Below are 27,748 nucleotides of genomic sequence, written 5' to 3'. Positions count from 1 at the left end.
TTTCTGAATTGGCAGAAATTTTAATTCATTATATAAAGTACATTTTGAACAGCTAATTAGTATAATCATATGGCATACAAAAATATTACTTATTTCTTCAAAACCTACAATAAAACAATTTATAGGGCACTTGACATCTTTACACAATGACAAGGGTGCCATATGTTAAAAGAGCTTGAGAGTCAGTGGTATATATTGTACGTACAGTACAAAAAAAAAGAAACTAAGGCAAAAACAAATCTGGCCACCAATCGATGATATCAGTTCCCCTTGTTTTGATAACGAATTTCTCTTTCAGCCTCGCGTATTGAGAGTCGGAAAAGTAATTTTCCCAATCTCCGACTATCCCTTTCCTAATGTGTGGTGTGGCTGAACCTTGACATTTTCCAGAACTCTCGTTTTTCGGTTTGTCGTACAAATGCACCAAACCGGATAACATGCCAGGAGATGGACCGTGTTGGCGTTCAGCCTCGATCTTAGAATACGTGTCCTTCATGTAACTGAAATCGGAATGCAGGAGGATGTTGTTCATCACTTCGTTGTCAGAGAGGATGGCGTGACTGTACTCCTTCCCGAGAAACTCTGCCACCTCGATGACAATGGACTTCAAGTTCTTTTTCATGGCCTCGTAAGTGGTCCAGTAAACTTGTTCATCGTTCCTGTGAGGGTACCAGGACAACAGATGGTCGAAGTAGTCGTTGCACTCGGTATTGCCGGTGATGAAATGCTCGAAAAATTCGTCGAATGATCCATCCCAGTAACAAAACTCTTTTTTGAGATGTGTATGGTGGAAGAAAGAGACGCACACGTCAAAAGGGTTTCTGATGACGTATATATACTTAGCATCTGGCGAGTATGGCATCCGATCATACGGCAGGTGGGTCTTTATCAGTCCCGGACGAGGCATTTTAGACAGTCCTTCTGTTCCCACCATTTCGAGAAACGGTGAGGCGGTGTAGAAATCCCTAGGGTTCTTCAAGGGTATACCTTTCCTGAAGATCTGTATCACCACCATTTGCATCCAAGTCGTACCGCACTTTGGGTACGTGGAAATAATAACATCATCCGATCGTGGTTTATAGGATAGACTCTCTATCAAGCAATTTTTTAATAAAATCGGTGGGAAACGCATTCCACCAATAATTTGAAGCGGGATCGGATTCTTAGAGGTTTCCATCATTCAACAGAGAATCTATGGTATCATAAAGAAAAAAAATAAAACACTTATGTTACGCTTGGTGCATATTTCTCTTATGGTAAAATGTATAATTTTTTTAAATAAATAATGCAAGAATTTTGGAAAATATATACTGCTAAAAAAAAGTAGTAGCAATGCGTGTTCAATGTGTGAATCGTATATTTATGTCTCTAAGATGTCTGAAACAGTTATATAAATATAAATACGAGGCCACAACAGGCAAATTTATCTGGATATTGATTTACCCCAATATGTTTATCGTATTTATTTTAGAACGTGCCAATTGTGTTAGAATTTAGTACCCCCGGGGGTAAGGTATTCCATTTATTAACAACCCTAGTAGACGAAAATTTGCGACCAATCGAATTGATGCGCATTCATCGCGAAAAAAAAATAATAACAACCTCCATGAAATATTAGTATGTTATGGAAATCTATTGCAGTTTTCGGGGAAAATTCTATATAACTTCATAATTATTTTCGTTTTATACAGCGCATTAAGAAGTGGGTTTCGGGATAAAGTACGCAAAATCCCCAGTAGTGTGGCGCGTGCTTGCGTGAGATAATAGTTTCCTTCATTTACATATTTTCATCTATACTGACGGAAAAAAGGACAAAAAAAATATATATTTTTTCAATTTGTAAGAAGATTGCGGAACGAAAGTAAATATATATATATATATATATATATATATATGGCTTAACATTCCCTCTTATCCTGACTTGTCTAGTATGCATAACATCACACAAAATTGGCTATCACGATAACTGACAGTATAGTGAAAATAATTTGAATTTATTATATCGAAAGACAAAGTTAATCAAGGTCAAAGCCAGGTCAACACTTACTGAAAACCTGTTGGGAAGAGGAAAACGCAAAAAATAGCATACGTATATTGCTTAGCTTTTCGCATGTTCTAATAAAAGGGAAAACTTTCTGGTTGTAGACATCAAATCAAATTATTAGAGGTCAGCCTTTGTTTTTCTTGCATAAAAACTCGATTGGTGAATCTTATATATCTATTTTTTTTTATGTTGAAATTCGATGTTCATTAGTGAGAGAGATTTGCTACACACTCTTGTTTGGACTGCTAGCTATTCTTGTGAAATTATGTTAGCATAGGCTTTTTTTACGTATTGTCATAGAAAGTAAAGTTTTCTACCTATAAAAATCTTAATTTGCTGTAATGCAATTCATTCGAATGGTGTGATCGCATGCCCATTTCGCGAATGATGCGGAGTAGTTGCGTCAAATACAGCGTCACTCCAGTATTGCGTAAATAAATAAAATAGGGCTTTGTGGGCAGAACCTCGTATCCATGAACTCTGTTTCTCGAAAGAACTTTATATAAAACGCATGACCTTGAACTGCGATCAAGTTCTGAACACTTACGGTTTCTCTGATAGATAGAAAAATGATTATTTATTCACGATTGAGAAAATATCTACTTCACGATCTTTCACTGTACAACATTAAACTTTTCACTAATATGTGTTGTAGGCCCATATTAGTAACAGATAAACCTACCCCCCCCCTTCTGAATTCATATAATATAATACAAATACAAATAAATACAAATACAACGCCACAACAGGCAAAATGCCCAACGAGGTGGCTGATATATTCTAAGTGACGAGTAACTAACTAAGTTCTTGAGACGAGAAAGAAAAATTAAATCCACGTGGTACAGTAGAGTCCCGATAGTCTGAGGTGAATGGCGTCGAGGCCAACTCGGATTAATGAAAAACTCGGATTATCCAAAAAACAATAGAAATCGGCTTTTTTCTGGAATGTGGGGGCTTAGACTTACGTATTCGTGTACTTACTTTTTATTCTCTCCTATTTTGTTCTTAATTCAATGGCTTTTATAGTTAGTTCAGTGGTTTAGCCGAAGACCCCAGTCTAAGGATCAAGATCCTTTAAAAGTGAAATTATTTGCATTCGTTGAAAGAATAAAACAAAATAAACACGTAAAGCGCTTTCAGAAGGGCTTTTGAAAAATCCAGCATCTCGGATTTTCCGGGACCTCGAACTTTTGGGACTCGAGTTGTCGTAGCACTCTACTGCACAAGTATTTTATTGATCGCAATTCAACTTCATATAATAGCCTTTCAACGACTTAAATATTCCTATTTTTGCGAAATTACTGATAAATTATACTATCACGATGGTTTTTTTCAGCCTCTATGTATAATGTAGTATACAGTACATTTTAAGACCGTTGTTCTTGTCAAGAATTTATCTTCAACAAGCGATATAAAAAAGTAAAAATACTGAAAATCTAAGTAATATTGAACGTGGTGAAATTTGTTAATTGATGCAAAGCTTGATAACTTTTTGTATGTTCCGAATTTCTCCAGTAACTATTTTTGAGTTGCTGTTTGATCTTCGTGATAGCCTCGCATTGCGAAGGTTTTGGTTCGATTTCCACAGGCTGTACAGTTGTGATCTGGTGAAGATGGTTTTTGAACTTCGAATCCGCGTGAGGATGCGAACTGGTTCCCCATTCAAGAAGAGTATCTGAATTCAAGTATTTGCCATTTTTATTTCCAATTTGGAAAGTAGAAGGCAGCAATCTTCAAACACAAGACACAAACAGCTCAGGCCTCATAAATACGTTAGGGGCACGCACATATGCACATGAAATGTTTCCGGGGGGGGGGGGGGCATAAGAGATTTAATTAATAGTAGTGGTGGTTGTACCTTTTTTGGTATGCATACGTGTGTAGAGGTACTCTACAGCGAGCGTCACTTGTATTGTAGTGAATTGACGAATTGTCACGAATGATTCTCCCCGTGACTAATTATATATTGATACGATTTAAAAAATCGTTTATTTTTGTTGTTTATGTGTAAGCGATGATTCGTAGCTCTGTAATCAAAATAAACAAACAGAAATTCATCTTATCAATGAGTGAAAAAAAATCCCCAAAGATAATCATTATATATTCCTGTGAATCAATCGTTAGTATAGGAAGTGCGTATTTCTTTCTTCTTTTGCTTAGATTTAATTTTGCTCGATAATAGATAGTTTACGATTGCGCAGATATTCAGTCAATGCATATGTTGCTGCCCATTCATTAAAATTCATATTATTTCATTAAAACGGAATATCTCACTTAATTGATGATGAAACGCCTTACAATGAAACATCGTGTAACACTTGATTCACCTGTCTCATCTTCGCAGAGGAATGGAATCGGAAAAAGCCTTGAAAACCCTCAAACAGGAATTACAGGTACATTTTTGAAAATGCTTACTTAATTACTCTTTAAAGCTATTTTATTTAGGGTAAAAATTCCCAGCACGTATAAAAAATTAAAATTTGAAGAAATTTAAAAAAAAAAAAATTCACTCGGGAGTTAAATGACCGACTCGTATTTGTGGATTCAAATTCCAAATATAAAACATACACATAAAATAGAGAGCCATAAAAATGATATAAATGAAATTGAGAAAATAAAAGTAAAATTGTATAGTGACACATATTTGTAGTTTATGGTATTATACGTGTATATATCTGTAACTTATTATGTGAAATTACAATAAAAACCCTTTTTTTTGCGGACGCCGGCGGGACAGAGAAAATTCGTCCGTAAAAGAGAGATGACCATAAAAATGACGTGGGGGGGGGTGTCTCTTTTCGCCCCCTTCTTAGGAAGGGGGGGGGGATTTAAAACAAGCTTAACTATAGTAGTGGACCGTGGTTGAGGTTTTTTGTGGATCACACGATATCCTCTTTCTTTGAGGGACATACAAACCGTGTCTAAGTTAACCAATATGGCGACTTCCTGCGTGACTCTTGAAAGAAATAAATCTAAATTTAAAGAAACGTAGAAATGATTTTTTTTTCCTTTTTTTAAGGGCACTAGGTATTTCAATTTCCCATCCCCCCCCCCCGAACTTCAAGTCCATCTGCCTGTTTCAGATTCCAAAAATGCTTAATTAAAGCTGTGGAAATTCTTCGATGTACTTTACGGGCCCATAATTGATTTTAAAAAATCCTAAACTATATGAATTTATGCAGTTGAATATTAAAAGTCAATACGGAGAACTTTATTTTCATGCCTGAGAAATAAATAAACGGTTGAAATCAGTGTTATTGCATGGATATCCAACTCAAAAGTAAGTCCGGCTAATTACTTCATATTAAATTTTCTGGGCTTCGTATATCTCTAAGCGAATTCAATATTTCAAAAATCGAGAATTCAATACAATTTTTAAAATTATTGATGTGGCGGAAAATCCCACTAAATTTCCGCATTTCTACAGTTAGAATCGGAAATTTTAACACTGATTTCTATGGGGGAATCATTTTTTGCCTGACCCTCAAAGTGATGCTGTTGATGATTCTGACTTCTATTCAAAAAGCCTCATTACTGGGAGGATTGAAAAAGTGTCAAACCATTACGAAGGCTTATACTATTACACATATAGTAACAGGATTAGAGAAGTGACAAACTATTGTAAAGACACATACACAGACACAAGTATCCTATCGTTCAAGCTGGGTCCCATTTGGGCGAAATGGTCCATGCAAAATTTGGCGACGATCGATCTAAAATTGTAAATTTGTATAAAGAACATACACACACACACATACACAGACATACAGAAAATCAGTTTTATATATATAGATAGATATTTGCGATGTTGTAAAAGTTTGTATGTTTTTTTTTCTTTTTTTTTGACACAAAATAAAGTGTTCCAGACTCTGCCACGAAGCTGGGCTGGAAGAGATCTCGGCAACGGGATAAGTCCAGTGGCAAAGTTCTGGCGTTCATTCATTCATGCACGGATAGGAAGGGATTATTTTCAATGATGCACACCAGCGTCGTATCACTACATTAGACAAAAAAGGGGAAATGAAAATTAATATTGCAACATTATATAGGGCGGGCGCTTTCTACGTCACGTTTATGCAAGAAGGAGCAACTAGTCACACTGCTGCTACTCCGGTCAAGGCATTCCTGATACAGACGTTTGGGGAAGACAAAATGGCGTTGCAGGTTCCCATGGCCTTAAGATTTGACACCGGCAGACTTTTGGTTATGGGATATTTGAAATCCCGGGTGTATCGATCCGGCCCATCCAATCTATCGGAACTGAAAGATGCGATCCGCTGAGAGGTGTCAATATACATCCGGACCTGCTGCACTCTGCCGTTGCTGGATTTGGAACTCGCCTGCAATGTGTTATCCCCTGTGGTGGTGGTCATGTGGAACACATACTGCGCTGTAATAAATGATTTGGAGGCATTCTGTTCATTATTTACGTATCTTTTCTTTGACTTGTGTACATCAGAACCACCTATCGGCAGTTTTTGAGTTTTCCTTCCCCTGTCTTAATAAAATTCCCGTGATCTAGCGATGCTAACCCTGCAAACAGTTTTTTACTTCAGTTATTTTTCCGGTTTTTATTCATTTTTAAAGTTTCTACGGACTTTTTTCCTACCCTGTGTTATAAATAATAACACAGCTCAAAAATTTTTTTCTCATGTGAAAGAAATTTGAATGGCTTAGGGTATATTTTGGCTGATGATTCCGAATCTGGCATTGGTTTTATCAGCTTGGCTCTAGTTTTTGAGATAAAATGAAAATTATCTCTCTCTCTCTCTCTCTCTCTCAATGGTAACGCATAAGCAGCAAGCAAATCACATTGTTGAGGGTATGCATTATCCTGAAAACGTTCCAATTCGGCAAAACCAATGCTAGATTCGGGATCAGCACCCCAAAATGACTCTAAATCACTAAAATATCTTTACCAATTATTTAGTTTATTTATTTATAATGCACAGTTTCTCAACGTGATTTGTATGCTGCTTATGATATTACTACTGGAATTTAATTTTCACTTCATCTGAAAAACTTGAACCAATTTGAAAAAAATCTGTCAGATTCGTAATCACTAGCTCCAATATACCCTAACATCACTGAAATAGCTTTGAGAACAAAATCGGCGTTGAGCAGTGTGTGCATACAGGGTGTTCTGTTAATGGACCGACAAACTCAGAGGGTTGTTAGTAGACATCAAGAGGAAAAAAAATTGCAATGGAAAATGGTGTCGCAAACCACGTTGAGAGGGTGAAAATCATCGCGAAAAACGCAAGCAGGCTCTGAATCCAGAAGAGACGGAAGATGGATGTCAGTTGATCACTCAATGCGTTCGTGGGTTTGCTCACCATATCTGACGTAAGCAGAGTGGCGAAACGCTTGCGCTGGGGTAGGATCACGCGATGCGGACGACGTAAATTAGCGCTATTGCGGTAGTAAGCACGTGTAGCAGTTAGTTGTCTGTTTCAATGAGTATCGTGATGGCTGACTACACGGACGAAGAATACGCTGATATGCATCTGATTTATAGTAGAGTAGATGTGTGTGTGAGTGTGTGTGCGTGCGTGCGCGCGTGTGTGTGTGTGACAATGGGCGCTTGGCACAGCGGATATCCGATGTACCAACAGCAATATCTTTGTCCGCACCATACTACCTTCGCCACGATCGATCGACTAGTACGGGACACTGGGACCTCCCACCCAGAACGGCGGGAGAGAGAGAGAGAGAGAGAGATGCAGGGAGACGTGCAATATATACGTACTCCTCAAATGGAAAACTCCCTCCGTGCTGCAACGGCTTGCTGATTCCCCGTCGACAAGTACACGTCGCTGCGGGAGACATCAAAAGCATGTCTGGCATCTTCGAGTGCGTCCGGGAATCGTTTTTACGTCGTTGTAGACTGCAATGACGTCAGCGGCCGCCACTTCCAACAATTTTTGTCATAATTAATCAAATAAATCTTTTTTCTTAGTTATATATATATATATATATTGTACTTTTTGTCGTTTCAGCGTGACGTCGAAACCTGCATGCGTTTTCCGCGATTTTCACCCTCTCAACAGGGTTTGCGTCACCATGTTCCATTGCAATTTTTGTTCCTCTTAATGTCTACCATTGGCGTACGCAAAGAGGGGGGTTATCAAGCCGAGATTATAGTATTATTTTGCAGGAAAAAACGTAAACCCCCCTGAGAAGAAAAACAAATTGAAACCCCCATAGAAAATTCTGCGTACGCCTATGATGTCTACTAACAACCCTCTGAGTTTGTCGGTCCATTAACAGATCACCCTGTATAACAAATAATCATGTATTACGCAGTTTCCATACGATGACACAAATGGTGTTTCTTCAGTCTTTTTTTTTTTTTTTTTGCAAAATAAATGATTTCTAAAATTCTGATTTGAAAAAGAATCGATTATTTCATCATTGTTTCTGTATTTTTATATAAATATTTTACATCGTTTTTTTTCTTATACACATCGATCGATAAAAGATATAGATCGATAGTACTAGGTAAAAGAAAATCACTTGATGGAAGATCATCTACTCTGACTATTCTGTAACATTCCAAAAAAAAAAAAAAGAGAGCTCTTTTCAATTTTGGATAATCGAAAAAATATATAAAATATTATCGTATTATATAACACTACTCTTCAATAGAAATATAAGTTATGTAATTTTGTTCCCTCTTGCTTGTGATTCTTGATTGTTATTCATCTGATGCAGCTTCGTTTACTTTCTCTCTCTCTCTCTCTCTCTCTCTCTCGCTCGCTCGATTGATTCCTTTCTAATGTATCGAGCATAACTAATGAATATTCTGAACTTCCATTATCTGGAATGTTTATGAACCAAACTGCTTATTAAGAATACCATTAGTTTCGATCTTGGGTTCATCGGACTGTTTTTAAGTAATGATTTCAATGAATATTCATGTTTGAAATATTTCACGAACATTCTATCAGATTTCATTACTAGAAAACACGGGTTGGGAACCAATTTGACTTCTTTAACTATTATTCGAACTCTTTGCCCAAGATATGATTTCAACAATGATGTGAAATTTTTTTAAAAACCTCGAAAAATTTATCCTCATCAGCAGTTGATTGGATTTTCCCTTTAAAATTAATGATTAATTGAAATTTTTGTTAATTAATCGGGTTGCCTAATCGACCTTGATAATTAATCGTAGTTAAAAATTTTAGTTGAGATAATCGACTCGATCAATGCGATCAAAAGTTTTATTAAAAGTTCTTATTTATCTTAAAATTTATTTTGCGAAACTGATTAGATGACTTAAAATTACACTTCTAGAGGAAACATATCGATTCAACGAAGACTGGTGATGATTTCAGTCGTAAATTGAGTTTGATGAAACTTTTTGTTGATCATCATCATAACAACAACATTTGTTGTCTCCTACGATTTTGTGAACAACAGGTTTCGTATTCGGGAAATATCATGCCTTTCCCCCCCCCCCCCCCAGTACCATTTGGGAGTAGTTTCAGGGTAAGAAGTTACAGCATGAAATCGAAAGTAGTTTCAAAATCAGTGACTAATCCAAAATGACTGATTTTCTAAAAAAAACGACAAGATTCTATATAGTGAGGAAATTCCAGGATGTGAGACAAAAATGTTTTTCCATTACTTCAAGCATGCAGCCTTAATTAATTAATTTATTCTAATATCTGTTTACATCTAGAGAATAGGTGAGTGAATTGAATAAAATATATATTTGTAGGATCAATTAGTAAAAAAAAATTACCTAATAAGTTTGTTTTAAAGTAATATAGCATTTGAATAATATTCTATTAAAATTCGACTAATCAGTCGATTAATCGATTTCAATTTTTTAATTAACCAATTAAATGTTTTAATCGGTTTCGAGCCCTAATTTCGAGTCATTCGATTGGGAATGAAATAAATGATAATTAGGAAGCGGGTAGCAAAAAATAATCAGTGGGATCGACTGGTGAAAGATCATAAGTTCGAAAATGAAAAGGTTTTCCGTGAAAAATTTCTTCTGACCTTATAATTCCAGTGTATGAGGGAAAGGGGAAAATATTATGCTAATGAACATTTCTTAGGAAATCCAAATGATCAATAACTTAGTGGGAGTGGGGTCAAGGTTTTGAAGTTCAAGCAAATTATAGTAGCCATCTTCGTCTCATTCCATCTCCGAAATATCGTAATATAACCCAGAGAGAAGCGTTTTTTATATTTCAATTTCTTCGAAAGGAAAACTAAAACTAGTACGTCCCCATTAATTTTACATTATTGATATTTCATAGTACGAACCTAATTACCGAAGGAAACATTTTTACCCCCATCGAACAAGTCAATTAAAAAACAATCTTTATTTGTGGAAATGACGACGTCGCAATCATCATCATGATAAATGAACGGTTTTTCGCCCCCATTTCGGCACAAAATTTTCCGTCATTTTGCTCCTACTTATAAGTTTATTTTGTTATCCGCTTAGTAAACACGAATCTGACATTTCTTTAGCTGCATGCTGTAAATCCGGTTTACCTTGAGCCTCTCTCGCACATACACTTCTTGCTTCCCTCCTTTCTTTCTTTGAAGAAGAAGAGAAATAAAAAGAGAAAAGAATAAAACAGCTCAAAAACTCGATCTTGACCAAGTTCAAGAGAGTTATACATTCTATATACACAGTCGAGTGTTGCGGACCATTCGGCTCAACTTCTTCATTTGATTCTGAAATGTCTCGGGGATAACATTCCCTGGAAATCTCGGTCTGCATCTCTTATTTATTACATCGGGGAAGCATTAATTGTGCGTGTTTGTGTACCTGTCAGCAGACTTCAGGGCACCTAGCTGTAGCATTCTTTGTCGTTCGAGCACTTCGTGAAGAGAATGTGGTCACCAAAATGTAAGTACTTATTTCATCGTAAATTTATTTACTGAAGATTTCCGATTGTGATCGAAGATAAGCTGGGGTCTGCCAACACGTTTTTTTTGTAGGATCCTGTTTTTGTTTTTTTTTAATGTTCTTCATTTTTGTGAAATGATCCTTAATTTTTGTGAAAGTAAGTAATCTAGTTTATTTTATACAAAAGCAATGAAATGTCAAAATTATGGTTTCGTTAATTTTCATTTTGTGAAGGGTCCATTCATCTGATACGGAATTTTGTGAAGTGTCCGGAAACGGGCCTATATTTTGACTGAGTATTCCCTTGATAAGTTTCGTTTTTTGCTTGAATGTTCAAGGAATCTTTTTTAAACCTATGCGAACCATGAACACAGAAATTTTATTCATACCGTATACAGAAAACATGTGTGAATAAAATCAATGTATTATTTTAGCACACACAAATGTTTCTATTTATTCATGATATATTTTTCATACTATCAATCAACGGTCAACTCAAATTTGGAATGAAGTACTCGTAACCATGCTGCTGCATGTATTGTATGCAAATATATTTCAATTGTCATACATAAAACGCCTGTTGAGCATTCTGAAGAGATACAACGGATTGTTTAAGAATGGAGAGAAGAAGAAAAGCGTTACATGAATGGAATCAAATTATCGTTTGCGTTGTATTATTACGAGAAAATAGAACATTTTGGAGTCAAATAAGTGGAAGGTATAACTGTTTAAATTTGACCGTTCAGATTAGACTGCTATTAGTTAAATGGTTATTATGAACAATTTTGTAGTACAAATCAATCAGGCAACTTCAAAAAATATATAAGAAAGAAATAAGAAAAAAATATTTAATATCGATATCTTCATATTGTCGAGAATAAACCTCAAACAATAAATGATTTTTTTAAACATCGAGTCTTCAATAACGTTGAACAAACCTATAGTCTCTGAAGGACTACCACAATCTGTATAAGAATAATTTTATAATTATATTTAAAGAATAATTTTATAATTATTTAAAGAATAATTTTATAATTATTTAAAGAATATTTTTTTTTAATTCGAATTCGAGAGAGAGAGAGAGAGAGAGAGAGATTCCTATATATTAGTTCACATATAGGACGAGACTACTTTTTTGAAGGGCCAGTGTTTTGAGGCACCCAGAGTAAACCTATTCGCGGAGGTATTAAACGTTTCCCGCTAACCACATTCTTAGGAAACAACTAATGAGAAACAACTTTGAGAAATTCACATTTCATTACCTATTAACACTTTATCTGGTGCATGACCAGGGCCGACTTGACAAGTTGCGGTGGGGGGAGACACTTTTAAGGGCTTTTAATAGCATTGTCTATACAGGGAAAAGTCGACATCCAAAAAACATACATAATTACTAAATTTATAGAAATTATTCAAAGTCCCTTCGAAAAAAATATTTTCATGATCTAGTGACTGAATTTCGACACAAGTAATTGCAGAATTCTAGTGACAGAAGTATTTTGAAAATTACCGAAGGAAATAATTTTTGACAGAAATAATTTCAGAATTGATAAATATTTGGTATCAATAAAAAAATAATTTCAGAGAGAAAGAGAATTACTGTTAGAAATAATTTCATAACTATTGAAACAAATAATTTCCGAATTGCTGTAAATCCCACAGGGTAAAGGGCTTACATCCCGGAAGCGACGAAGCCCGGGTCGTGTCTGGTATGACAGAATTACTGTAACACAGGGTTGGACAAATCGCAAAAAGACTAAGTGCCAGAAGAAATTTTTACCCGTAAGAAAGGTCCAAAATAATGCTTCTTTTGACTTTTTCAAGGCATAGTGACCCTCTTTTATGTTGACAGTGATGCTACTATAAATTCCAAACATTTTGTGCTTTTCTCATCCTGCAATTTAGTAACTACACAAAGAAAATTTTAGGTGCCAGCACCAATTTTTTAATCGCCATGGTGACCTGGCTCCTGGGATTTGTCCCGCCCTGCTGTGAGAAATAATTTTGGATAAGAAATTTCCTAAGAAATACTGTATTTATTTATAATTACTGGATAATAAATTCTCATTGCAATAAATTTACATTAAATATTTCATAATTACTGAAAAAAATAATTTCAAAATTATTGAAAGAAATAATATCGGAATCATTAAATGAATTTCAGAATTAATAAAAGAAACGCAGTAACTGATCAAAAAAAAGGTTCAGAAATGGTTCTAGAAAGAATACATTTTTCTTCAGGTAATCGGGGGCCGTGTTGGATGATCCATAAAGACGCCACTGTATATATTACATCAAGTCCTGGTGAGCCTGCATCTAACAGTTATAAAAAACGCAATACGACTTTGGTATGGTGGCCCGCGGGCTTCATGGGAAGTTCGAATTCGGTCCGAAATGCCTGCAAGGTTGAATACCCTGACGTAGCATTCCTTATACGCAATTTTCTTTTTATGCATAATAATGATGATGATAACAGTGCATATAGTAATTGTGTGAATATTATAATAACTATGCATGATATAATTTTTATCGTTTGGAATTTTTCCTTGTCCGCACGCCTATTCATACGAAATTTCACGATATTCATGGAGTTTCCTTCAGGCAACGAGACTCTTTTAATTGAAAATTGATCGTGTGTGTGTCGACAAGTTTTTCGGGAACATTCCTCGTCAGAATTCAAATCCGGCACAGTTTCGTCGCATTACGTCGTTCACGTTTTAGCTGAAGGTAAACAGCCCATATAAGACTTAGTACCTATTATGTTAGTTGAGGGTCACGTCGTAATTATAAGCATGATAAGCGGAAAAATTATTCCGACATTTATCGAACTTGTTTATGCGTTGTAGGGAAAAAGATAAACGTGATAGTGTTCAATTTTTTGTAATAACATTGTAGTAATAACACATAACAGGAAGAAATAATTTAGTCGATGTTTTTCGAAGGATATTTCGTTTTCATGATTTCCTTCAACGAGTAATTTACCTGAACAACAAAGAAAAGAAGAATGCTCGCCAAAGTTTGTTGAATCGTTTGGGATTAATAGCATATATGTATTTACAGCATGGGCGGGGGGGGGGCAATGCCCCTCCAGCGTCAGTGACGGAGCCAGTATATGCATGCACATATATATGAACTGGCATCATCATCGTCATCACGCCTCCCCAAATTTCATTATCGTGTCCCCCCCACCCCCCAGCCTTTCATGTCTATTCCTGCCTATGATTTACAGATATTTCGGTCATAAGATGCTCTAGGGTAAGTTCTCAAACTTTTGGCACCTGGCTCCCTCGGCTCAACCATAACATATTCAAGGCTCCCTTGCTCTGACGATAACCTACTCGAGGTGCCCCAACAATCATTTACCCGCAGCTTCATTGCACTAGTGACCAGGGCCCGTTTCTCGTATGAGCAAACAGGGCACGTGCTCAGGGCCCACAAATTTTCAGGGCTCCGAATTTAGCTGCTTTTTGTATTATATACAGGTACGGGTCCCTTCCCCGTAAACTCTCCCCATGAAGTCTCTTTTTACGTAAGGAGAACCTAATATTGCCCAGAGCCCTGAACTTATGAGAAACAGACCCTGCATATAAACTTGCCCTAACGGTCATTTGCCCGTGTTTCCCCTACTTGTGATCATTTACCTCTGGCTTTGTCGCCCGTCATATTCCACCCGCGGCTTCTTCGCCTTAGCTATCATTAACACGCTATTGTGACCATATTTTCGTGACACTCTCATGACGGTAGCAGCTTTTAAAATTATCATGTGAAGTCCGAAATTCTTGGTATTTAATATGTAGTCGGTGATGGAAGGAGTGACTTATCGTGTAAGTTTGTTGGATCGTCCCGTATTTTACGGGACAGACAAATTTTTCCTATATTATTCGGCTCTTGGGAGCGGCCATCGCGTCCAACTGGATCTATAGCTGGTTCGGCGTAACGCCCTAGACGAAGTTTGGCGGCGTCTATGGGAGTATTGTTTGCCAATATGCATATAGATGCGTGATTTAAGCATCAAAATTAATTTTTACTCCTCCAAATTTCCTTGAGGAGTGAAAATACTCCATCAAATTGAAGGTAATTTTTTTAAATAGTTATTTCTCACTGAAAAAAATAAAATACCCCCTTAAAACTTCGGAGTGGATTGAAATTATAATCTTTATAATTATATTTTCGAATAACAGTGCTCAAGAGTCGAGACGCATACGGAACCACTATTCTAGGAAATCAAACACGTTACTCATAAAGAGTTTAGTGGACTTATTAATTCTATAGCATTAAAAAAAAATGAACACTCTATTTCCCTGCATTTCATTTCTTGCACGCAGAATAAGTTAAATTGTTCAGAATAATTATGACAGAAACTATTTACTTTCACATAATTTCTTATTCAAACATTGACGTACCCATTCCAATTCTTGTTTCCCAACTAAATATGTAAATGTATGCATAAAGAGTTTTCTTCTCCTATTAATACTTTTTATTTCGTTGAGAGCTCTCTTTTCGCTTAAACGTTCTTGCCGGACACAATGGGTCAGTCTTGCCAGTCCGAAAGGAAAAAGAACCGTCTTGGATAATGACACTATTCCTCGTGGCGTGAGAGAAAGATGTAGGTCATTGTACTCGATGAAATCGTTTCTGCGTGTGAACGCGATAAAAAAAAAAATAATAACGTGTGCGCCACGGGCATGTACATTGACATAATGGTTCGAACAAAATCCACGAATACCAGGGTATTTGAAAAAAAATCGTAGTAATGGAAATGTGCCATTCTTTTTTTTGTATTAAGCAATGACGTTCCGTTGATAGAAATTTTTTGCGATGTTAATGTTAATGAATTCTGTTGTTTTATTCTGGTTTTTTAGTTTCCTCCTTCGCTGTCGTTGCGTATATTATTTTCCCAGAGAAGGAAATATTTTCGAGAAATTCTACTGACGTGAACTAAACGTTTGTTTAAACTGATGACTGAAATAACATAAAAACAAGATAGGTCGGGCTGTTTTCATATAATAGCAGAGTTTCTTTAGAGTTCTCTCGAACTGAAAAGATAAAACACCGAAATGATTTTAACCCTCTATGGTTCATCCCCGTAAAAACGTATTGGAACTTTTTTCACAAAAATGAATGTAAATTGGTGCATTTAGCATATTTTAAATTGAAAAAATGCATCCAACACAGCAATTTAATTAATTATAGTGATAATACATGTAATTAGCTTAAATGATTAATTAAGGATAAAATTTAGTTTCCCCTCTATTTCGATGTTGTCTAAAACCAGAAAACATCTTGGCAAAGTTGAATAGTTTTACTCCGAATTTCATTTCTAGTCCCCCTCAATTTTGTGCAGTTTCATAAATCTCTGAACATGTAAAATTTCAGCAGCGCTCGAAAAATGACACTTACAAGGAATCAACTCTTTCTAGATAAAGAAATATTGTATTTACATAGCCGTACTGGAATGACACAAGAAGATGTACTGTTTAAAAAAAAAAGAAAAAAAAAAAAGAAAAAAAAAAAAAGAAAAGAAATCGGTATAGTGGGTGACCATGCATATTTAATACATATGCATATTTAAATACCTATAATGTATGTATGTATATACGGGATTAGAGAATAGTTCCGTTGAATACAATTGATTCCCGAATATTTTATATTTACAGCAGATGTATAGTAACTACGTTCCTGAAATGGATGACAGTAGTAGTTTAGTGATTCTATTTGGAGTAATAATTATGAAAGTACTTTCACTTGTAAAATTCTGAAGGATATTGGACTCGTTTTTCACGTCCAGCACCTCCTAGAGATAGAAGGCCCCTGCAGTGTTTGCCATACACGTCATTCAGACTGTGCCTAGCAAGTATGCGACATTTTGAAACACGGCATCCTATTTCGTTTCTTCTTATTGTGGCGTAGAATTTTTCCGATTGGCTCATAAATACCGCGTAGCGATTGGATGTGGGGCATAGAAATCACCACCGATTCTGAGCCCGAGATCATTTCTTTTCCTCACAAGGATGATACTGGCACGAGCAGGGAATTTTTTCCCTGATTATTCTGAGGGAAAATGGACTACTTACTGACGTCACAAGCAGACTGCAGAGGCCTTCTATCTTTAGGAGGTGCTGGTTTGTCTCTCTGCGACTTTTCTCTGTGTCAATGTTGAATAGCTGGTGTATTTGTTATTGAGAATGGTGATTTACTAAACATTTATTGTTTCGAATATATTTTCTTGAGCTTTAAACGCTATGACATTATGCTCAATTAAAAAAAGAATACTTGCAGCAACAGTATTTAAAAAAAAGAGATTCTTGATGTTAAAAGCAGCCTACCCAAGGAATATTATGCGGCTTATTCAAGAACTTTATTCGTATACATGATTTCGAACGGATTTTATAACATAATTCGGTGAAACTTATATTATATAAATGAAGTATAAGAATAATTATTTTTATCATAAAAGAAAATATCTATTTGTCTTAGAAACCACTAGAAAGTTCACTTTCATGAAAATTATAAGTCAGTTGAATGAAAGAAAAAGAAATGATTCCAAAGCAACATCGAAACAAAAGGGGGAAGTTGGAAATGAAAAAAAAAACAAACAAAAACCCACCGAATATATAAACCATTTTGACAGAACTGGTTTCCCTGGAAAAATGAAATAAAACTCGATGTTCGATTGTCGTAATACCAAGACTAAATCGCACGAGAACAAAACCGCATAGTAATTACTATTGCGATGCCAATATGTGAAGCCCGAGCCGGATGACCTTCTTTTGACTTCGTAAGGTTCTTGGATAACATGTTATTACAAGACTGCGAAAGTATACAAAACTAAACCCGAGAAACATCCATTTTGATGCGTTTTCTTCTTAGCTTTTGCGAAAGTAGTTTCTGCGATTCCCTTTTCTTTCATAGATATCATACAAAAAAGAATAAAAGATATATGAGGAAAGATATATAAAATTATAGGATATGGATACGAAAATAGTTTTAAAATTAATTTTCCAACTTTTTCTTACGATTTAATGGTATTTTAGGTTCATTAATAAGTTTCCAACGAGATGATGAGAAAAACTAAAAAATTCCTTTGTATAGATTTTTATGGATTTCTTATGTGAGAAAGGAATGTATTTTTTTTTAATTTTCTAAATCATAAGCTTTCGATTTACTCTCTTCCCTATTATTTTTCACGTATTAATTTCCTACGAAGAGATAATTACAGTCGACGCTCGTTATAACGATCTTCCATTCCGGTCGTTGTATCGAAAGAAAAACATAGAACATAAGTTATGTGAAAATATTTGGGACTTATCGTACCGGTCGTTGTAATGGAAACTATAACTCATGGTCATTATAACGAGCGCTAGGGAAGTTATATTCCGTGCGTATATACTCCAATTTAAACCGAGTACAGTAGCAAGCACTTCACTTCAAAATGTCCAATATTTCGTTATATTTTTACCGATCATAGCGCTCAACGATCAAATGTTAGCTCTCAATCGAGAAGAATCAGGAATAAGATAAACAGCATTGTAGTCGACGCTCGTTATGACGACCGGTACGAGAAGTCCCAACTTTTTTTACGTGCATCCCATGTTATTTTTCATCCAATATAATGACCCGCAAAGACCTTTCAATCCAATACAATGACCGAACTCAGTTCTGTCTCGACTCTTTTTCACAAAGTAATGTCTGAAATCCGTGATTTTTTAGTCAGTCAAAACTATTTGACCTTTAATTTTGATATCGGAAAACCTTCAATACATAGGTGCGTGCACGTAATTAGCTATTATAAATTTTATTATTAATTTTCTAACCTGATGCATTTTCAGTGCAGCTGCTTACATTATAAAAAATATGTATCACAATTTTTCATGCCAGCCAGATACGAATTCTCTTAAAAAGCTAATTTTTTTTTTAAACTTTCGATACAATGACCTCCCAATATAAAGTCCATTTTCTGTGGAACGATATAACTAGCGTAGGCTGTACGTGGATCTCGAATGGTTAAAATGGCGATTGACAAATGATAATTTAGCACATATAAATGTTATCAATTCATATTTTTATCCGCTAGCGTGTTAACTTTTTCTTTCCTTATCTCTTCCGCAGTTCGTTTGACGTCGAACAAATCCTTGGTTCAGTACAGATTCATAGGAGGAGGATGGCTCCCGATACTTCTAGGAATTTTGATGCTAGGTGCCATTTATGTGCCATACTTCATAGTCATCCTACGGGGAACCCTAAATCCCGTATTGCCGTTCGTTAGGTGAGTTGTTGATCCCGTATTCTGAACACAAACAAACAAAAATGGTCAATTAAACCGACGTTTTCACATTTCTGTTCAATATAAGAAGAAAAAAAACCCAAAAGAGCATATAGAGACAGGGCGTTGACTTGAATTGCTGATTTGCTAAGGAGAAGAGGAAAAAAAATCACTTTTTTTTTTTTCTTAACACCCGTTGAGTTAACATGTAAACGCTGGATATATACGAATATAGAGTGACTGGGTCAGTGGCACACAGAAACCGGCTCGTGCCAGTTGTAGTCTGATTTTAGTAACTGCCAGCAAATTTTGTTTTCACTTACCTACGATTTGGTTGAATTCGTTCAAGGTCATTTTTTAGTCATTCAGAAAAGGGGAAAAAAATGAACGGTCTATTAATGGAAATTAATAAATACTATGTATATATTAATGGGATTTAGAAATTCCACAATCTTCAAACTCGTCCAAGGTTAGGAGATTAAGAATGCGTAGCCCCTCGAGTATGGTGTTTAATTCGTTCTGGAACGTTGCTCGTGTCATGAAATTGCCATATTCAAAATTACATTTTCCTATTTAAAATAATGCATAAAAATCTCTTTTTAATTCGTTTTACAACCCACGACATGGATATTCGTATACACAAATAAATTAACTCGAAAAGTGACTTGATAGTGTAGTTTTATGCAGAATGAATGTAGTTTTACAATACATAGGGAAAAACTGACTGTGTGAAGAGATGTCGATCTTTTAAGGAAAGTAAATTTTATCTCTCTCTCTCGGGGAAGAGCAAACCTTGTCTCTCGTACGACGTATGCCGGACGAGTGCTCTACCTCTGAGCTACTCGAAAATGATTTCAAAGCCATCAGATGGCAACACATAATAACAAATATTGATGTTTAGGAAAGAAAAATTCATCTTGGCCGTCATGGGGACTCGAACCCCGGTCTCGTACGTCAGATGACTGCTCTACTTCTAAGAATGAAAGCAGATAGAATGTTTCCTCCTTGTATTAACAAAGGAGAGCTTGTCTTTTCTACATATGAATGTGGTTTTGTTAATTAGTAAGTTAAATGACAGCAAACATTTGTCGTCGTTTAACAATGACTGTCTGCTCGACTTTCATGTATCGAACGAACTCCGCGTCGCAATTACGATAACGTAAGTCGAATATTATGTGAACGTGGGTTAAAGAATTTTTACGAATTTCGATTCGTAGCTTGGATTACTCACAAGTAGATATACTCGCAACCACTGTACTAAAAGCAACCAGATGCATATATAAATAAAATGAATTCCTGCCCGAATGATTTTTGATTAAATACGGTGTGACTCGATTACCTTTTAAAATTTAATCAGGTGATGGGATATCTTAAAAATGATTAATACGAACTCTGTTGAACTGGGTGAAATTTAATGATTCGATCATTTTTGCTACATTGCTTTCAGTTTCTGCGCATCCCTAATTTCGAGACACATATGCGAGCCGATCTCCTCGTTAGAAAGTCTCGCCACAGAGAGCAACAGGCCCACAACGGTACAATTAGCCAATCATTACACTTCACTCATAGTTAGAAAAATTGATGACAGATGGCAGCACTGCACATATCCGGCACAACTCACTAGGTTGTAAATTACCCTTGGCAATACACCTGAGTTGTGCTTGGCTTGAGAAAAAACACTGCACAATAAAAAGCATTACATAGAAACTGACCTCACGTTAAGTTCACAACATGTACACACACACACACACACATATTCCACCATGCACCAATTCGTTAGAAATTCCGCAGAGGAATGCATGTATGGTTAAGTAGTTTCTGCGAACGAGGGAAAATTAATAGCGCACCTACAGTTTGTAGCAGTTTCGAACGGCAGCGGTCTACATTATTTTTTCCATGTCTGTTACCGGGAGGTTTTACCACTGACCCCTGAGAGGTGGGGCAACTTCCAGCAAAGTTTCTACACAGACGGACATCCGACGTGATAAAAATGGAAATTCAGTCACTTCCATTTCCAATATGAAAGCCAGATAGCAACACCACAAAAACACGAAACACGCATAACTCTTACGCATAAATTCGTAACGCGATAAATTCCTGAGAGGAATGCCCATGAGGTGCATGTGCAATCTATAGTAGTAGCTCCATTGACCTGTATTAAAGTCAGGTTGCCGTAATTTGTAAGAGCACCGTTGCATTTAATATCGCTGACATCGAGAGTTTGTGTTCAATTTTAAATAATTAAAAATGAAGATGGAAATAATTTTTTTCTAAAATATTTTTTTCCTCTTTCCTCGTCTCATTTTTCAGCCAAGCTGCTGGCAGCCCACCGCAGAGCGGAATATTTTCAGTATTGTTGTCGCTGTCCGCACTTGTGTGTAAGTATCAAGATAACAAGAAAAACCATTGTATTTACTAATGTAGTTCTGGTTATTGTTTGTCTGCACGCATTTGTCATTTACAAATGCTCGAAAATAGTTGAACCCGTAATCATATCATGTTTTGTCCGGAAAGAGGAATCGAAAAGAAAATCGCGTGTTAATGATGCGTTATTGAGAGAGATCTTACCCGAGAATTACTGTGATTTAGTTTCTCAATGAACACTTCTTAGTTCATCATTTCGATAGAAGAGCATTTTTAAGTTAATGCATGAATTTACAGTGAAAAATATAATCATTGTTTCGGTTTTATATGAGTATTATTTTACGGCATATACCCTTTAACTTATTTTAAAGGCTCCTGAAACCACAATTACTTAAAAGAAAAAATTATATACTTTTAGAGACAAGAATAACAGACATTTAATTTATTATTTTCACAGCATTTATAGGGATGCATTTGTTATACATGGTAATCCGTCTGCATAATGAGAGGTTGCAGATAAAAAATTCGAGGCATGTGGTAGACTTGTTGAATAAAGCCCTGCTCATACCCGGTCATGTGGCAATACTTGGTATGATGATTATCGGAGGTTATCCATTCGATTTCCATCGCTCCAATGAGGATTGGGTGAGTACGAACTAAATCCAAATTTTCCCTAATTTCAAAAGTAGAACATCCAGCAAATTAAAATATAGAAACAATATAACGAGAATTTATTTGTACGTAATTACGTTTTTATTTCGCTTTGTTCTTTCGGGTATAGATGATTGTGTCTCTGGTGCCGCACCTCATCGGAGCCGGTTCCTTGTTCATCGGAGGCATTTTTTATTGCATTCTGTTCACGTATATCATGTCGGTCATTCATCCGGAAAGCAAAGAACTTCGCTCTACGAGATTGGCTCTCATCGCTGTCGTAGTTTTTTGTGCAGCTCTGCGTATCCTTTTTCTCATTACTTTAATTTTTTTCCCCTTTCATATTGAATTCATAAAATACTACAAAATTCTGTTGAAGTATAGAAGTTCCCCACAGAGGAATATGAACGAGGTGCATGTGTGGTTTAGTAGTGGTACGCGTATTCTCGTGGATACATGATGGACCGTTCAGGTGTGCACGAAAAATAACCAGTATTTTCAGAAAAAACAAGTAAAAAGATTTAAAAAGTGCAAAAAATTGTTAGCTATGGCCCATTATTCAAGTAGGGTACGCAAGACACACAAGTAATTCCCCCGGGGGGGGGCTGTGGGGTCAGGAACCATGGTACAAGGTGTGTGCCTACACAGCACCTCCTAGAGATAGGCCTCCGCAGTCTGCTTGTGACGTCAGTAAGTAGTCCATTTTCTCTCAGAATATTCAGGGGAAAAAAATTCCCTGCTCGTGCCAGTATCATCGTTGTGAGGAAAAGAAATGATCGGGCTCAGAATTGGCGATTTCTATGCCCCACATCCAATCACTATGCGGTATTTGTGTGCCAATCAGGAAGATTCTACGCGAAAATAAGAAGAAACGAAATAGGATGCTGTGTTTCAAAATGGGGCAAACTTTCTGGGTAGTCTGAATGACCTTTATGGCAAACAGTGCAGAGGCACTGTCCTCCTATCTGTAGGAGGTGCTGGCCTACACCACATCACTGTAGGCTGGTATTGTGTTTCTTATCCTAATTCTTACCGTAGCCCCTTTTGGAACACATTTTTTTTTGTCGTGGCTCCTGTTCTGTCGTGGTTAAATTAATAAATTTCCGGATACACCCATCCCCGGGATAGCTTCGATATCTCTCTGAGATGGGAAGCGGGGTGTGTGCGGTCCTTCAATGTTCAATGTCGTGGCTCCTCCCCTCCTCATCTAGAAGCGAAATCCTTTCCACGCATTAAATTAATTTTTTTTTTGAGTAAATTAATGTTGAACAAAATTTTTATGAATCAGTTCGGTCTCTAGGCTCATGTTCAGTGAGCTTTGCTCTCGGGGAGGGGCATTGCTGCCGTCTCATGGGGTGAACTGATGTTCTGGGGCTACGTACTCAACTGTAAGGAATAGCTTACGTATTTGCATGCTGTTGCTATTGGGAATCATAGTACCAAATCTAATCGTTATGTCTCTCCCTTATGGACTAGAGACCTCACCCTTCCACCCTTCGGTCATGCCCAGATGTTAAGATGGCCCTATTTCCATGAGCAGCTCTGCTAGATTCAGACATTAATCCACTTCCACATCCATATTTCCTTTCATAGCTTCACGTCTTCACATCTCAGTTTTTTACAGCTCCGAGTGACTTCCTCCCCCAAAGCATTTTTCACGGCTCTCTTTCTCCATTTTCACTCGTGAGCCCCCGGCCCGTCATTTAGGGGGGGGGGCAGGGAGGGGCCGTTGCCCCCCCCCGGCTTTTGAAAATACACTAGAAATGATATATATATATATATATGCACAACTACAGTATATATACATACATTGAGTACATGTGCTTTGCCCCCCCCCCGGAAAAAGGTGAAATGACGGCCCTGGTGAGCCCCCCCCTCCCCCTCCAGATAAACTTTTCCATCAACACAAGGGGGCCATATGACCCCCGTTTGAGAACTATTGGTATAGCTCATCAAATCTATAACCTATTCCTAGGAATATTAATTCACACCTTTACAGGTACACTTCTGCAATCGTTGACTTTAGAAACGTACTTTCAATAACAAAAAGTTTTCAAACCTTAAAATTCATTTGAGGGGTCGTATACAAAATAATAATAATAATAAAGAAATTAACTTTTATATACAGTCCCCGTGTGAACAAAAATCCAATTAAAAAGTTTTTCTGTCTTTCCTGACGCAAAAAAAAAATCCACGCTTGTAAGTACAATATTCGTTGTTAAAGTATTTGAGTTCCTAAATCGGAGAAAAAATGGGAAGCAACAACATAAATAAGGGAAAGAAGCGTTGTCTGTTAGGTTACGCTGTGCTCCACCAACTTTTCTTCGATTTTTGAATTCAAGTGCTTCAGTGACAGTTACACTTGGTTATCACACAATTACACAGTGGATGTTACAATGTTACACTTGGAAACGTGGAATTTGTTTCTATTGACCTCAGAAGAGACAGCGCAGCAACTTTTTAATTAGGTTTTTGAGCTCACGGGGACTGCATGAAAAGTTAATTTCCTCATTTTTTTATGTATACGACCCCTCAAACAAATTTTGAGATTTTAAGTAACCAAACCGTACGTTATTTAAAACTTTTTTTAATTGAAAGTATGTTTCCGAAATCAACCGTTATAGAGGTATACTCTGTGCAAACAATTTGGGACAGCCTTTATTGTTATCACTATATTATTAGGCAATCAAACCTAAGTAACCACCCATTACAGCTGAATGAAAATGCAATATAAAATCATATACATAAATAAAAAAGGGGTCACAATAAATATGAAATGAATGTCTGGATGTGATGACCACAGTAAAGATGAATTCGTAGTATAATTAGGAGCAATTAGGGAGTATATGTCTCTGAGGTCATGGGTGTTGGCAATAGAACATAGTTTTACTAAGCAAACACGGTATGCCAATTTCGAATCCATCGTTATTCGCGACTTCAGCCAGAGAAACGGGATAAATTTAATTATTTTATTTCATAAATTTAGAGACATTCATAAATGACTATACTTACTACAGATGATTGCTATTTGAACAAAATTGACTTTAACACCAATGCAGATGCTGCGACGATGAACACTGCTTTTATGCCTCAGTACTATGATGAGAAACGGCTAAAAACATGTGAAGTGGGAATGATAAAGGTAAAACAACAATATTATTTGTGCAAAAGGAAATCTATACAATGTTGCAATGTTGCAACAGCTGGCTGATGTAACGACGGCATCAACCAGCTGTTAACACTGTCCGGAATTCCATATCCTCTACTGAAGCTGTCTTTTTGACCGCTATCGAAAAAAATATATGATACAGCTGTAAACGTCGATTTTATCAAAACAGTGTCATAAAAACCAAGGTTGCCCGTCTTGAAAGATTGTCGTATTCGGGTTTAGAAGAACACGAGGGGCCCCAATCTCGTGAAAAAAATCTTGTGTTTCCCAAATTTATATTGCGTACCATTGATTTGAAAATTTTGGAATGTAAGTTGTTCCCTGACAGCTGAGTGACACCCCGATGACTTTCCGATGAGGCAAACAATGAAGGGATACCGGGGATGCTAGACTTCTGGCATATGTGGGATTCAATAAAGCACTCGAGGAAGAATACGTGCATTGCTCTGTATGTTCATGAATTATTGAGGGCACACTTCATAGAAATTCTTAGGGGCTCAAGTGGCTTGAATTCTTATAGTTCCGCCACTTATTCGCCCCCCTCTGCATCCCCCTCCTAACGGGACCAGTCAAGAAAATTTCACGTTCGAAGCTAATACTCGATAATATACTAGCCGAAAGAACGCGAGGTGTTGCTGTTGCAATTTTGTCACTTTTGTTTTCAAGCGGTTGCAACAGGTGAATCATTTTATCACTTATCATATAATAGTATAATCAGCCCAAATAATGTGGAAAACAACGATTCTGTCCGATAAAATACGGCAGCTGAGATCACTGTACAACTTTTACTCCAACTGTGTTGACCCTCTGACACATCCGCTTGGGCCTGTGGTCGCAAAATGCCTGGTCAAAAATAAAATGTGATTCAACTTCTTGGCTTTACCTTCAAGGGCACTCTGGCACCTTTAAGCCCTATTGTTATAAAATTATTAAAATATACTTATTTTTTCACAATTGTAAAGACAAACCATTGTCCCTCATTTTCAATGGAACCGGCAGTGTTCAAATTATACAACACGTCCCGCCATTTCATTTTCAAGCATAGAAATTCTAATTATGAAGGAATGTCTGAATATGTCCAGCCCACGCTAAATTTTTTTATTTTTGTTTCCTGGCCCGCTAATAAAAAAGTTGCCCATCACTGGCCTAAGAGATCCATTCTTAATATATTTAACATCTGGGTAAGAGCAACGGAATTTTCAACCGCGGTCAAAATGACAGCTCGGTAGTTCGTTCTATAGGTAGAAGAAGTTTTTAAAAATCAACGGAATGACTATAAAATTTCTTTTTTGCTCCAAAAAATTCCTTTCGACGAATTAGGAAAAGTCACGGAACGAAATTTTCCAAAGATAGAGTTGCAAATGACGACCAAAGTTTGAAAAGCTGTCAGAATGACCACGCGATAGTGTCATAACCATTACATGAGTAGCGGAGAGTGGCATCGTCTTTTTTCGAAATTTAATTTCCTTCCAAAATCATAGTTTTAACAGTTCAACGCAATTTTTTTTTCTAATATTGTTATCGTTATATTTTTATAATTGCTAATACTTATTTTTATTTATTTATTTAATGCAGTACAATACTGACTACATAATTTGCTCAGCGTGTGAGTGGGTCATGGTGACCGCTTTCGTCTTCTTCTTCATGACCGTCCGAGAAGAAGCCAAGAACGTCTCCTTCACGATGACTATGACGATCGACGAGCCTCAAAGCAACAACAACATTAACGATACAGTGAAGAAGGCTCCCGTCAAACAAATTAACGGCCAAACGGACGATAAAAACAACAGCCTTTGCAAGCAGAAGAACGTCAACGGGCAGCAAATTTACAGCAAGAGTCAATCATTGTTATCGGACGGACACATGTGAAAATTGCTCTTACGTTTGTTAAAGATGAAGCAAGCGCTTTATATGTGTGTGTGTGTGTGTGTGTGCGTGCTCGTATAAGGACGTAACTTTCTACCCCGTGTATAGTTCGCCAAATTTGGGGATTTTGCTCAATTAGTTTCATCGAAGCCTCTCGATCTGAGTTGTAAATGCATGCGACAATAGACCATCACAAAACTTGAGTTATCTATTTCATTACTTTTTCCGCCAGGGAAGCTTTACGAAAAAAAAAAACCCCCCCAAGATCTTATTACACCTTGGACAATGTTTTTTTTCCTATAAATTACATCCAACTGTAATTTTTCACGTGTTTTCAGTTACTAAATAAAAATGTTTTGTATTTAAGAACATCTGCGATCACAGCTTCTGTATTTTTGTTTATTGAGATAACAAAAATATGAAACGTGAATATATGCGTCGAGTCCATAAATAACAACCCCACACGTTCTTATCATAAGTTTATCGCGGCCCCTGTAGTGGAAGTAAATTCAC

At 36.6% G+C, this 27,748-nt stretch overlaps 2 protein-coding genes across 4 annotated transcripts; one reads left to right on the top strand and one right to left on the bottom strand.

The window, feature by feature from the left end:
- Positions 1-25,342, bottom strand: LOC149086435 (sulfotransferase 1 family member D1-like). 3 transcript variants are annotated; one of them, XM_089255547.1, is made up of 3 exons: positions 25,213-25,300; positions 5,680-5,757; positions 1-1,192 (listed from the first exon to the last, which is right to left on the bottom strand). In XM_089255547.1, exon 3 carries the CDS (start codon positions 1,178-1,180, stop codon positions 224-226), a length of 957 nt encoding a protein of 318 aa, XP_089111673.1. In that variant the 5' UTR covers positions 1,181-1,192; positions 5,680-5,757; positions 25,213-25,300; the 3' UTR covers positions 1-223. The 3 variants fall into 3 exon arrangements, 2 of the variants coding, with proteins under 2 accessions (XP_089111673.1, XP_089111672.1); XM_089255546.1 differs by lacking the exon at positions 5,680-5,757 and having other exon boundaries at positions 25,213-25,328; XR_016196065.1 differs by lacking the exons at positions 1-1,192; positions 5,680-5,757 and adding an exon at positions 22,087-22,222 and having other exon boundaries at positions 25,213-25,342.
- LOC149086434 (DNA damage-regulated autophagy modulator protein 1-like) lies at positions 10,451-27,606 on the top strand. The gene is made up of 7 exons (XM_089255545.1): positions 10,451-10,922; positions 19,032-19,188; positions 21,496-21,563; positions 22,007-22,194; positions 22,331-22,502; positions 25,260-25,342; positions 26,945-27,606. The coding sequence occupies exons 1-7, from the start codon at positions 10,907-10,909 to the stop codon at positions 27,236-27,238; spliced, it is 978 nt and encodes a 325-aa protein (XP_089111671.1). The 5' UTR covers positions 10,451-10,906; the 3' UTR covers positions 27,239-27,606.
- Positions 27,607-27,748: the final 142 nt, after the last annotated feature.

Source organism: Pholcus phalangioides, unplaced genomic scaffold, assembly GCF_987345545.1.
Source record: "Pholcus phalangioides strain wild (caught in Gottingen) unplaced genomic scaffold, Ppha-v1.0 ptg000004l_1, whole genome shotgun sequence".
Classification (NCBI taxonomy): domain Eukaryota; kingdom Metazoa; phylum Arthropoda; class Arachnida; order Araneae; family Pholcidae; genus Pholcus; species Pholcus phalangioides.
The sequence above is the reverse complement of the archived record's forward strand: the minus strand, read 5'-3'. Positions and strand labels throughout refer to the sequence as shown.

Excerpts from the sequence above, each read along its gene's own strand:
- LOC149086434 (XM_089255545.1), top strand. Across the intron at positions 19,189-21,495 it reads CCCGTATTGCCGTTCGTTAG|CCAAGCTGCTGGCAGCCCAC; the intron begins GTGAGTTGTTGA and ends CTCATTTTTCAG. Across the intron at positions 21,564-22,006 it reads GTCGCTGTCCGCACTTGTGT|CATTTATAGGGATGCATTTG; the intron begins GTAAGTATCAAG and ends TTATTTTCACAG.
- LOC149086435 (XM_089255546.1), bottom strand. The coding sequence starts at position 1,180 with ATGATGGAAACCTCTAAGAATCCGATCCCGCTTCAAATTATTGGTGGA.